Raw genomic sequence first — 13,974 nt, forward strand, 5'->3', positions numbered from 1 at the left:
AGTATTATCTGTATTTACTATGGGTGTCTCACTGCTTGTCAAACTGGCACTTGCCCCCATTGTACCTCCATACCACCTTGTATCCTCATATGTATGCTCTTTGAAATGTTTTAATAACTGCACTAACTCAGGCCTCAAAAATTACTAACATAAATAATCAGCATTTTTAATTAGCCGCCAGTAACACAAGGGAGACACACACACACATTCAGCGTGAGATAAGAAAATCTTTATTAACATTCTGGAATGGTCAGAGGAGATAAGACAATATGGGCGGGTAGGCAGGGAAAGTTTGTGAGACACTCCTTTGAGAATGACGACCCATTTTGATATGACTACACAAAATAGTTGAAGCCGTTGACATTGGGGAAAAAAAAAAGAGGGACATTTGCAGCTTGTCTAAAAATGGAGGACTTTAAAAAAGACCAGCACTATTCAGACCTGGCTGAACACTCTGCCCCAGCAAGTGAGCAACATGAAGAGGAGAATGATATTCCAGGTAAAGAAGAATGGGAACTTCCCAGTAATAGGGAATATTTACTATTTACTATTTTATTTAATCTCTCTTTCCTTCTTAAATGCTTATTTTACCTCCATAGAAATTAGTGTCAAGATAACACGCTCAAATATATCAGTCACCTCCACAGACTTTGAGACTTTGAGAAAACCCTCTTTAAATTCAGGATAACCCTGAATCAGATCAGTTGCCGTAATAAATTTGAATGGGATCATCAGAAATCTCACTCACATGTCAGTCCGTAGGTTGAAAATGTAATATGTTTGATAATGTGTCTTCTTAGTTGAGAATGGTTAACTTAATATCTGTAACTGCTTCTTATCATTGTGAAAAAATTGTACTGTTCCTGTATCAGTATGCTAGCAGAAAGGAACAAATATTTGTGCTTCTAATATTGTGGAATGATTTGCAGGGCCGTGCCAACAGAAAAATATAAAATAATGTTGTATATGAACTTCAGAAACCCATTTCTTAGATGAGTAGGTACTTTTTGATATTTGATTAAGGGACTTTGAATGTTCAAGTAAAGCAAAACATATGTGTAAGTGTCATGTACAGTAGGCCCAGTAAACATTATACACTATGTTTTTTAAGGTAATAGTCAATGTAAATCTTCCTTCAATGTTGTATTTCTCTGGTATCAAGATGTACTGTAACGACAGCAATTGGAATTTCTTGACCTTTACAAGCATCAAAATAGATTTAAATGCATAAATATCATTAGAAAGTTGAGACATGTAACCCTAAAAATTGCTTTCTAAAGCGAAATGGTCGATAAGATTGCTAAATAATTATTTTCATTGTTCAGTAACATCAGCAGATGCAAGTTTAGCAAATAAATTGATAGTATAAGGCAGGTAACAGGATCATCAGTGGTGGGCATACAACATCAAAAATTCACACCTGGCAGCTCTATTCCGCGGTCAGCGGCTTTTCTATAACTGCTGCATGCTGGTATAGGTTCTGAATTTTTAAAATATATGTTCTGCATATATGTCAATATAGTGATTAACAGAGCTCAGTGTAAATATGATGATCCAACTGATTATTAACATTTAAAGTGATTCATGATAAGGAAAGGTTTGAGAACCCCTGACCAGGTATCACACAGCTTAAATGTATTTATTGCAGTGACACATGTCTACACATAATTCATAGAGTTGCACAAGTTCATGTAGGGATTTTCCTACACCCATACTGTACTTAGTTCAGTTTAGAAATATATTTTCAGTCTTGTCATCATTCTCAACCTCCTTAGGGATTTGTATCACAGTGCAGTGTAATGAATGAGTTGCACACAGCACTGTTGGCCTATATGGGGCTCATTGTCTGGTCCCTGTTGCTGGAGAAGTAAATTGTATTTGTGCTATGATGAAATATCACTAAAATGCACTGCTCTGGCTCATATATAGGTTAGGTCCAGGAGAATCACGCTAAATAAATTACTTTTTTTAAAACATTCTTTGTAAATAGTGATGACCATAGAGTTTACAGACACGATGAAGAACTTACAATTACCCAGCATGTTCACAATGCAGTTTAGTGCCCGAGACATTGATTTCCCATGGAACTTGCACTGGGTCATGGACCAGTTCTCAGAAGGAGAAGACAGGCTATCATTCAATACGCCAAGCTCGTTGCCATTAACCTGTAATTAAAAGCAACCCAATTCAGACACAGTTAGTGGTAAAGGAGATAGCGCCTCTTCTCAGATTTCAAATACATCTTTTGTTGATTTAGCTTTACAATAGGACATCATTTCTGTTCAGTTCCTTTCCATGCTGTGGGACTCCAACTGATATTTCCACTCATACAAGTAATAGGAATAAGACTCTTACTGCTTTTGTTATGATGTCTAATGACAATTGGAAAGCATAGTATATAATTGCTTTAATTATTGGGGCAGTTATTCTTAGCGCATAGATAATTTTCTAAACATAACTATGCAAATATACTTACTAAAAGCAAACATTTGGTTACTTTGGTTTCTTTGGAAATTAAGGTTTTTTTTCTCAGAGAATTTGGATAGGGTGTTCTGGTGAATTAAGAGTTTTTATTCCAGTCCAATTAATAAACTTGTATAAAGAGATGGAAGGGGCAGGCTCTTTGTAAGGATCTGCTCAACGCTAAAAAACATCACTCAAATGGGAATAGTTATAGAAAGTCAAACTCCTGCCAAGTTTCAGCTTACCAAATTCACAAACTTACTATTTAAAATACTTCTAAATAAGGTTTCTGTCGAAAAAATATACTTGTTATAAAGTTACATTTATAAGTTAATGTATAAAGAACTCTCATATTGGTCCCTTAAAAAAGGTATTACAACAAATCTGTAAAAAACAAAACAAAAAAAAAAAAAACTGACATGACATGAGACAAATATAAACATATCCCTGCCAGTGGTATAGGAAGTGCTAGCAATATTTTAAATTCATTTTAGTGGTGGCATAAATATACCACAGATCATTTCAACACAAGTAGAAAAATAACAAATGACTATTGCATTCCTTTCAAGGAAACGTGCAATATATATGCAGGATTGTCAAAGATTGATGACCCTTGGATCAGATAGTTGTTTTCTTGTTTCCATGTTATAATATTATGCACTTTCATAATAACATGTAGTTATTTGTTGTTTTTGTACACCAGGTGACACTGGAGAAGCAGCTTTTGTACTGGCACACAGTGTTTACTAACTTTGTATCTACAACTTTTTTGTTATTATAGGCGGAAATTGAAATAGTCAGAAATCATTAATGGAGTAGGAAGAAGCAGAATTATATTAAGAAACCCAATCACAAACATTATTCCTCTGTCCTGCCTCTTTTGGGGAAAGTACCTGTTGAGCTGGCAACAGACTACTCTGACTTTTTTTTCAGCTTTCTATGAATAGCAATTTTTACCTTAAAGAGGCAGTCTGTGCAGCACTTTAAAAATAAAATGATATATTTTTGTTTTAATATAGGCTGCCTTTGATTACCTTTATTGAAAACAAATTACCTAAGCTAACAATCGATTTGTTCTCCCGTAATCGATCATCAACGATCCTGCTTCCCAGGGTTCACTAAATAGTAGCCTTTCAGTTTCAATCAATCCTTTAGTCAGTGTTACTCAGAAGCTAGAAACACAAACCAGGAGATCACATAATCTCCCAAAAGATCCCTATTAGTTGCACTCCAGGGCTGCTAAAGTAGAGGGGGTTAAATACTCCCCGACACAATGTCTAATTGGCTTATTGAGGTATACAAAATAACCGCTCCCAACACTGTGGGAGGTCAGTTACAGTACCACTAAAAACCTAGATAGGTCAAAAATAATAACATTTTATTGAACTATAAACAACGGTGCAAACTCGCAGTAATAAAACCAATTAAAAATGGGTGGTGAAGTAACCTCAGCAGGGAACAAGGGATAATCCCAAAGTAACTGTATGGACAATCCCATTTGATGGTTACTAGATAATTCCGTTTGTATGTGGACCACAAGAGGTGGGAATATAGTACCTGCTTGATTCGGTACAAATTAACCTTTTGGGTGCTAGATATCCCTAGATAGGGATTGTACTCAGATACAAAAAGTAAGCTTGAGATCTCTAGTTGGAACAGGATAAGCAAAGCCTCCTCTCTAAGTGTACAAATACACATCGCGGAGGTTACGGATGAGACTTTTCCGGCTTACTGGGGGACGGGTTTGCTGTGATGGGCGCCGGGTGCCTATAGCACCGATGAGGTGTACACGGTATCACTGCTGAGACTATTACTATGAGCTGACACACTGACACAGCCTTATATTATACAATTTTGTGCAGCTGCACCCACTGTGATTGTTGTATATCTTAGACTGTTGCATGGTGGATAGCCCGTATACACACCTACTGATATCTGTGGGTTAATATTGTGTGTGTTTGGTCTATACTGCACCTACCTTGCAGGATTTGATGTATATGCTATAGAAGTTGGATCCACAGTGACACTAAAGCTGCGGGAGCATTTTCATGCATACTGCAGTATGTCTCACCAATAGAAATATATATATATATATATATATAGTGGGGTCTGATATTCTCTACCTCATTGATTATACTGTATGCTTATGCACCTACCATACACAGCTACCTACTATTTGTACACTTAGAGCGGAGGTTTTCCTTATCCTGTTCCAACTAGAGATCTCAAGCTTACTTTGTGTATCTGAGTACAATCCCTATCTCGGGATATCTAGCACCCAAAAGGTTAATTTGAACCGAATCAAGCAGGCACTATATACTCACCTCTCTAGTGGTCCACCTACAAACGGAATGATCTAGTAACCATCATACAGTATGGGACTGTCCATACAGTTACTTTGGGATTATCCCTTGTTCCCTGCTGAGGTTACTTCACCACCCATTTTTAATTGGTTTTATTACTGTGAGTTTGCGCCGTTGTTTATGGTTCAATAAAATGTTATTATTTTTGACCTATCTAGGTTTTTAGTGGTAACTGTCCTCCTACAGTGTTGGGAGCGGTTACTTTGTGTACCCCAATAAGCCAATTAGACTTTGTGTCGGGGAGTATTACACCCCCTCTACTTTAGCAGCCCTGGAGTGCAACTAATAGGGATCTTTTGGGAGATTATGTGATCTCCTGGTTTGTGTTTCTGTATTAATACCATTCCTATGCACCGGCTGTGTTCTGATTAACTATTCAATATATTACTAAGATTTGGTGAGCGGACAACCACAAGTTACGTTATATAACTCAGAAGCTACAATGTATCCTTATATTACTAAGGTAACATTATCTAGGAATTTGGGAATGCTGGGAATTTTGGCAACATTATCACAAACAGGAATGTGTTGCAAATTACTTGCCCTGCTGGGAAAGTGTGTTAAAACCAACTATAGAAAAGGATGCTCAGTACAGTATATTAAAACTCATTAAAAATGGCATTGAGTTGAATTAAAAAAAGGAAAATGTAGCAAGTATTATCTTATACTACAGAACAGATTCATATTTAAAAAAACAACAACACATATGTAGGATATTGCATGAACTCTAATTTTAATGGGTAACTTCAAAAGTACTTTTAGGATTTCATGACAGCTGCCCTAAGATGCTGGATATAGTTGTCCTTGACTCTGATCCCACCTTCTCTTGAAAGCATTGTTCAATTTGCCATCACTATGCAACAATATTACATCTACAGTACTGTATATCCTGTTTCCATTGTGTAAGTGAATGAGATTTGTGCGTGCTAGAACAAAAAGGATTAGTATGGGGTGGAAAGAGTCAGCTAAATATTAATAAGAGAGTTATCCCCATTTGCAATAATACTTTGTGCATTATTCTTTTATGTTTGTATTAACAACATCTTCCTGGTTTAGGTGGCTTTACACTAATTTACAAGAGACTTGCATCAAATACTGTATAACAAAGGTTCGTAGATTTGCCATGGTGCAAATTATCACAAATGAAATAAAGTAATTCCTATGCATTTTTGCCATCAATACTCTCAGGTGCAAGATATGCACCAAGATAATGCAATTTGCTCAACAATACAAAGAAAATTGCTTCATCTTGATACTTACTGTCGCGGCCGAGTTTATTCTAACGTTTACCTGGTCTCGGCCGCGCCAGAAACCGGTCACGCGCCGGGGTGTCCCGTGCGTGCGCCGAAGCCTCGGAGGATCGGTCCTCCGATCGGGGCTTCCCCCTCCCCCCTCCGGGTCCGCCGGGTCCCCCGGAACCCCCCAACGCCATCCCGGACATCGCGGGGACACGAGGGCTCCCTCAGGGAGCCCTGGGCACGCGCGCATGGCGCGCACGCACCCGATGAAGCGTGACCGTGCATCGGTGACGCGCGGCACGCCGAGGGAAACAAATGAGCAAGCCGGGAAATCTCCCGGCTTGCGGCACAAGCCCAGTTAGAATAAATTTGTCCGCCTCTGTATAATTCCATTGAAAGCACTGATATCAAAAGTCTTCAAGTGAGGGAGACTCTCCCGTTGGCCCCTATACAATCTCTGATTCCTTACTTTATTCGCCCCTATCACAGGTGGAATAGACTCCCAACAGAGGCGGTAGGGGCTAATACAGTAAGGGAATTCAAACATGTGTGGGATAGACATAAGGTTATCCTAAATATGAAAGAAAGACAAGGATCAAATAGGGTCTGAGGTTTTACAGAAGATATGAAAATGGGCAGATTAGGTGGGCCAAGTGGTTTATACAGTATCTGCGGTCAAACTTTCGGTTTCTCTAAAGACTTCTTCCCTGCGCTAGTAAAAAAAAAAAAAAAAAAAAAAGAGTGCAGCTCCATTCAAATGAATCGAACTAAAAGGTTCTCACTGGGAAGCAGCTCCACATTGAGAAATGATAAATGAGTCATACTTTACTGGTCTGTTACTGTACATGTACTATTGCAGGTGCATTTTAACTCTGAACTCCAAGGCAGCCTGATACTGTATGAATGGTGTTTGCTGCTAGACTTTGTGTGAAGTACTATAGCCAAAAAGATAAGGCCCACATCACACCCATGAATATTAGTCACTGCTAGTTATGTGGAGCAGCCATGCAGATAAGGTACAGGACACAGTCATAGATTGATGGACAAAGTGAGTACACAGCAGAAGGTGTTGCTAAGAGATAGGATAGAAATTGTAAGAATAACATTGAATAGTCTGTGTCATCTATGTCTATAACATGGCTCTTTAACAAGTTTTGCAAGGGCATCACATCAAAAAAAAGTTAGAATTAGAAAGGCCACAAGAATACTGTGATGTAATTTTGGATACAATTATAGACGTACAAGTGTACTTCAAAATTTTGCAAACCTTTATAACATCTTTACTGTGCATATGAAATTACTTTGGCTCAGAAGTGAGTTTTAGTGTGAAAAATTGCACTTAGCTACCTACGAAACTACATTAAAAATAGCCTGGACAGACAGTTCAAGGGCCACTCGAAAACCCTCTGTGGCAAGATTTGGCCTAAAGGCCACCAGTGGAAGAGCCCTACTATTAAATCTGTTTCTGTCTGGGTCAAATGTAAGAAACATTTTTTTTAATAAATAACAGATGATTTCACTTGCTTCAACCTCTGTTTTTTTTTTTTACACATGAAACAAGGAAAAAAAATGTTGACAAGATTTGTTAAAATTGATACATCTAATTATTGTTTCCCCTTCTCTTATGTTTTCTAATACTTTATATACTGGGCCATATGTACTTTGCGGTGCTATACCATAAGCAGGGCCAGTGACAGATTTCCCAGGGCCCAGGACTACAGGTCTGACTGGGGCCACCCAATCATTGGCAGGGTTGGGAGCCCCATTTCACACCTCGTGAGGCCCCTCTATTTCCCTCCCTCTTCCCATGTATTTCTCTCCCCTCCGTCTCACCTCTTACTCTCCCCCTCCAATTACCCCACTCTCATTCAATCCCTGCCCCCCTATCTCACATGTAATTCTCTCCTCTGCATCTCACCCTTACTCTATCTTTTCCTCACTCTCCTCTCACTCTCCCCCGCATGTCAATTACCCCACTCTCACTCAATCCCCCTCCTCACACAATTCCCCCCACAAAATATATACCAGAAAACCCCACCCCCAAATACCTACAAAAAAATCCCCACACATACATACATACATACATACATACATAAAAATCCCCACACATACATACATACCTACATAAAAATCACCATACACAAAAATCCCCACACCCCAAAATAGGTCCCCAATACATATAAATATACACACACACACTAATATATATATATATATATATATATATGTATATATATATATATATAATCAAAAAATAAATAGATGATACCGTTCTGTGGCTACAAAATGCTTTTATTTGTGCGAGCTTTCGAGATACACTGATCTCTTCTTCCGACGATGTTACAATGAGTGAAGCAAGCAAAAGGTATACTTAACAACAGTGTCTATTGGAATGTTATCTGTGCTGGTCCTTCCCCCGGTGTGGATGTGTTTTATGGCTAGAGGTGTCAAAAGGTTCCTGAAAGCAAGTGAGTGTGTGTGTGTATCAGTGTGAATAAAAATGAATGGAGAGCCCACAGTATATACAGTGCTTTACAAAAGGTGTGTGTGGAGTGGGAGTGGATATAAATGGTGTGGGTGGGTGTGGAAATGTAAGAGATTGTAGCACAACTAAAAGTGTGTGTGGATACTTTGTGGTCCCTATAGGTGTATAGGGATGGAAAAACAAGGAGTATTGGTATGTGTAAGAGACAGCTGTGTGTGCATACATATAGCACAGTATGTACAGACATAGCCTATAGCGCTCATGGGAAGAGAGTTCACTTGTGTCAGTAATGACTCATAAAATTTCGATCTCTGTTTAGTCCACTGCTAAGTGTCCCAAACAGTTGCCTAAATTTGTATTCATGCAACTGTCTCTCTTTCGGTGTTTTAAGATTACCTTTCAGTATGGCAACCCTCAAATCGTTCATCTTATGGCCAGAGTCAGAGAAATGTTCGCCAACAGGACTGTCTCTTGTTCCGCGTGTGATGCTGTGGCGATGCAGGTTCATTCTTTTGTTTAGCCCCCGTTTTGACACCTCTAGCCATAAAACACATCCACACCGGGGGAAGGACCAGCACAGATAACATTCCAATAGACACTGTTGTTAAGTATACCTTTTGCTTGCTTCATTCATTGTAACATCGCCGGAAGAAGAGATCAGTGTTTCTCGAAAGCTCGCACAAATAAAAGCATTTCGTTAGCCACAGAACGGTATCATCTATTTATTTTTTGATTATTGAAGCTTGGCTAACACGGTACTGATACCTCTACATGTATATATGTATATATGTATATATGTTGCAAGAGGGAAAAATAGCCCAAAATAAAGCACTCTAGTTTGCCTGGCAGTACAAATACACAAAATTTTATTAAAGGTTGTCACAGAACATAAGTTTAAAATACAAAACACAGAAAGTTTTAAAATAAGGCATGGACCCCCTATATAGCAAAACTTGTTTTATCCTCTAACCAGAGTGTCCCATAATGGACAATACAAAGGTCTGAATGAACAGAATAAATGCTCTAAAGTACCTGACAGGGTGGAATTAGTACAGCTAACTGCAGATAGAGACTAAATAGCGTGGAAAATACAGAGAGAGCAATACACTTCAATCTCCCTTAAATCTGGGATAAAGACAGATTAATGCAGTGTCAGTAAAACTCAATGTACAGCACACATGTTATAGTCAAAATTGCACACCATAATCTGCAGCAGCAAAATACACAATACATCACCTCAAGTCAGGTACTCAGCAGTGTCTGGGGAGGAAACAAGGAGCAAAGCTCTCAGCACGTGACCATGTCCCAAGGGGGGACAAAACAGGGGATCCTGCCTACTGGACCTGCTCCTACACGTTTCGGCCTTAGCCTTCTACTGGGAGTGGTACTGTAGGCACTGTAACATGCATCTTAAATAGGGATATAATTGGGCTAGTGAGTGGTGCCACCTGTTGTGATTGATAACATGAATAATAAAGGGTAAACAGATGGGTATAATGAGCCTGCAGACATTGTCATAGCCAAAGGACCAATGATAAGGGTATGCCATGTCAACACCTACCTTAATGAGGGCAGTGCTGGCTGCTCAATTTTCCAGATACACAGTAAACATGTGCATGACGTCATCATCCTGCGTTTATTCCAGGACCGTCGCCTACACTACTATGTCAGTATCTGCCCTCAGATACTACTGGCAAAAGCGGACCTAATGGTTATAACTGCACATGTCCGTGACATCATTGCTAATCGTCACTGGCGCCCCTTGCTGACTCACAGCATAGCTGGCAAGTGTTGCCCTTAGTTGATACTTCAAACCACCTTACTGCGCATGCCTGCCCTAAGTATAGACAGAATCACTGTTTCTGTAATGGTCCTAATACAGCCCTGAGTCGTGCACATGCGCAGTGTACTTAGCTCACCACTAGGTTGTATTAAAGGGACAGTTGCATACTAAGTAAGGATAACAGAATAATGTTGCCAGTAAAATATACATGGTTAGAAGGAGGGTATAAACAGATCACATTTGCAATGGGTATATTGATATTTGTAATTTAGCAGCATAAACCAATCATAGGCAATAGTTAAATAGCACACAAAAAGATAATATATATGGTTCAGTCATAGGGATGAAAAATGCAGATAATAATGAATTTAGAGTACTCTCAAAAAGTATATCAAAACTTGCATCATCATTAGTTAGATCACTTGAAGTGCCAACTATACCATTATTAAAGCCGAGATGGAATTCTGTAGTTATTAATAATCATTTTACTGCCATATATTTTAAACATCATATATACACATGTGGAGACATCAGAATTTAGAATACTTAGTGCTGAATAATTCTGAGGGGATTTATCTAGTACAGTTTCAGATTGTAATAGGGTACACCAAATTTGTCCCCCTAACTCCCCGAAAAAGTCATACTCAGAAGTTGGAAATCTATGGAATGAAGCATATATTATAGTCTCTCCATATGCTCCACCTATGTGTACAGTAGGTAAATGAACATAATGGCATGGTATAGCCAAAAAAAATGAGTACAGATATAGTACTTAGTTTTGTATAGTCTTTACAGGAAAATGCATGAAATTGTTCTCCTCTTTATTCTGATGTAGATTCGTGCGATTTTAGTCCAATCTTGGTTGCTGTATAAATCAAGTCCCAAATTCTTGATGATCCTGTGTGGTTCAAACCCAGGACTCTATGATTAAATAGGAAAAAAGGCGGAAAGAAGAGAGAAAGGGAGGTGCATGACATTCTCATCACATACAATTTAATAAACACAAATATAAGTGAATAAGAAAAGGGTGCATCAAAATTGGGGGCTGTGGGTGGCGTCTATAGGAACATCGAGAAGCCCAGGTAGTCGTTCAGGCCCCGTGGCATCATCGAGTCCATTTGGACGATCCACCTAGACTCCCTGCGCAGAAGCCCTCTCTAAATCGCCACCTCTTAGCCCAAGGCTCACCTTCTCAATGGCAAATGCCTGTACAAGAGTGAAGTCTGATGTATGTGTCAGACAAAAGTGCCGGGCTACCGATGTAATTTTTTTGGATTATTATATTTAGATTTACCTTGTCGGTTTTTTAGTTGCCTTAATTTGTCTTATGGATGCGGGTCATCTCTTTTTCTCACAATATATATATATATATATGTAGCCATGTATAAAAATGGTATAAAGCTCTTTCTCATGCTGGCAGTAAACCTGGTAAGTATGTAGGGTTGCCAGCAACAATCATGGAGGTTTGCCCTCACACCCTGGTGAGGTGTCATATGTACACAAGGGAAGTGACAACATGCTCTGTGTCCACTGTTAGTGACACAGAGGTGAGTCTGTTTCTGAGTCTATATAAGACACAGCACTGCCAAAAGTTAGAGTGTTAACCAGGAGAGACAAGGAGTGTCTGCAGCAGTTCAAGGCTGTCAGATTGAAGTGCTAGCTGACTACACACTGTGTTCAGGGACCTGGCACAGATGGTGATCTCCCTTAAGGGAGAGGTGAGCCAACTCTATTAAGAGAGGAGGAACCTTCTGAGAGGAATGTACTCCAACAGGATGAGCGGCTAGCACTACCACTATGAGGGGCAGTCTGCCTGGAAAGATGACAATAAAGATGCCCTTGTTCACTACATCCCTTCTGTGTGAGTGTGGAGTCATTCTACAGAAAGAGGTACCACAGAGGAGGTCCCCATCAGATACATCCCCCTGCGGCCGCAGAGATACTGATGGGGTGGAGGCGCTGCATCGTATGTGAGTAGGACTCAGAACACACTACCTCAGATGCCTGTCGTGCTGATATCCCCACTAACACCCAGCGGGAGACTCAGGAGTCCTGTAAGCCAGCAGGTGAACCACACAATACACATCCATGTAATTGGGGGATTTTCTTACATATGGGTCAGGATAAGCAGGGCCCAGGGAAAACACAGTTACACATACATACAAAAAAAAAACAGCTCCCCAATACATATAAATATATATACATACATACATACAAAAAAACCAGCTCCCCAATACATATAAATACACACACACACACACACAAAAGAAAACCCAATACATATAACGCCCACTCCTCAAATACATATAAAAAAAACAATATATACTGTATTTAAAAAAAATACATATAAAAAAAAAACTAATTCATATAAAACCTCAATACATATAAAAAACCCAATACATATATATAAAAAAAAAAAACAATACATATAAAAAAACCTCCAATGCATATTAAAAATACACCCTCTCCCCCCCACCAATACTTAAAAAAATCTTGCGGATGGTCAGGCCAGCCGATGTCTGTGGTGCTTCATGTTGGGCCTACCTCTGGCCAGGCCCGGCTGCCGGTTCTCTCGCGGCCGGGCCCCAGCTCTCCTTCAGCTGCAGGCCTCTTCCACTCTGTCCCACGTGCTTGCAACACTGGCGCGCTGGCGCGCTTGCACACCGGGCCACCCATTGCTGCCGCACGCCAGAAGCTGAGCCAAACTTACTTCTTGTGCGCTGATGTCACAAAGGCCGTTGCGTGCTGGCGTTGGAAGATCGGCGTGGGACAGAGAAGGAAGAGGCCTGCAGTTGAAGGAGAGCTGGGCCCGGCCCCGAGAGGAATGAAAGCCGGACTCAACTTGCAGCACCGATTGGCCGGGCCCCGGGTCCTGACCATAAGACACCTTCCTTCGTGGGAAGAAACCTTGTGACCCATTCCCTTAAACCACAAGGTATCTTATGGCATACACCGCTTCGTAAATATGGTGCATTTTATTTCAGGGGGAGGGTTGGCAAATGATTCTCTTCATGTTATTTTAAAGCCAAAACACTCTTAGGCCTCGGACACGCTTACCGCTGGCGTGCAGAGGCACGCTGAGGCTCAGGGAAAGCGGGTGCTTTCCTGGCCTTGCAGTTGCTTACCGCAAGCGCTCTCAGCAGGCCGTCAGGGGGCGGTCCGGGGGTGGTCTGGGAGCTGGCGCGTCACTGGCCAGGGGCGGGCCAGTGATGTTACGGAGTTGGTTTGCCCTCATTGGGCGAACCGCTCACGTGACCGGCCTGCCTCACCGGCAAGCGGGGGAATTTTAAATTCCCCTAAAAACTGCGCTTCCGCAAGCTCGCGGAAGCGCAGGTGAGCCCCTACTAAAGCCGCTCTAATTGCAGCTCTAGGGGCTCAGTGCTGAGTGGGAGCGCGCATCAGCACGCTTCCGCCAGCAAGCGCCAAACATGGCCAAGGCCTTAAGGTGGATAAATAGTTTTAGCACATTATCACTTTGTGATCGCAAACATCCTGACTATTATCATGTCACAATGCAGAAGGTCTCTCCTGTTGATTATTAATATGGTTTATATCAGGCCTTCACAACTCCAGTCCTCGAGAGCTGCAAACAGGCCAGGTTTTTCAGGATATCTCTACTTCAGCACAGCTGGCTCAATTTGT

General features: G+C 40.5%; 1 protein-coding gene and 1 long non-coding RNA gene across 7 annotated transcripts in view; one reads left to right on the forward strand and one right to left on the reverse strand.

The window, feature by feature from the left end:
• Positions 1-207: 207 nt before the first annotated feature.
• On the reverse strand, positions 208-11,108 carry LOC142497163 (uncharacterized). Of its 3 annotated transcripts, none has more exons than XR_012802190.1 (3): positions 10,111-10,241; positions 2,030-2,165; positions 208-1,167 (listed from the first exon to the last, which is right to left on the reverse strand). It is a non-coding gene; the product is annotated as an uncharacterized LOC142497163 (long non-coding RNA). The 3 variants fall into 3 exon arrangements; XR_012802192.1 differs by having other exon boundaries at positions 208-1,197; XR_012802189.1 differs by having other exon boundaries at positions 208-2,165; positions 10,111-11,108.
• HEMGN (hemogen) overlaps positions 308-13,974 on the forward strand; it is a 76,404-nt gene continuing 62,737 nt past the window's right edge. For 2 of the 4 annotated variants that reach the window (XM_075604568.1, XM_075604595.1), the window contains exon 1: positions 312-499. In XM_075604568.1, the coding sequence (XP_075460683.1) occupies positions 406-499 (94 nt within the window). In that variant the 5' untranslated portion in view covers positions 312-405. Of the gene's footprint in view, positions 500-13,974 lie in introns of all 4 variants that reach the window. The other 2 variants (XM_075604576.1, XM_075604586.1) reach the window with 2 other exon arrangements.

This window comes from Ascaphus truei, chromosome 1 (genome assembly GCF_040206685.1).
Source record: "Ascaphus truei isolate aAscTru1 chromosome 1, aAscTru1.hap1, whole genome shotgun sequence".
NCBI classification, from domain to species: Eukaryota; Metazoa; Chordata; class Amphibia; order Anura; family Ascaphidae; genus Ascaphus; species Ascaphus truei.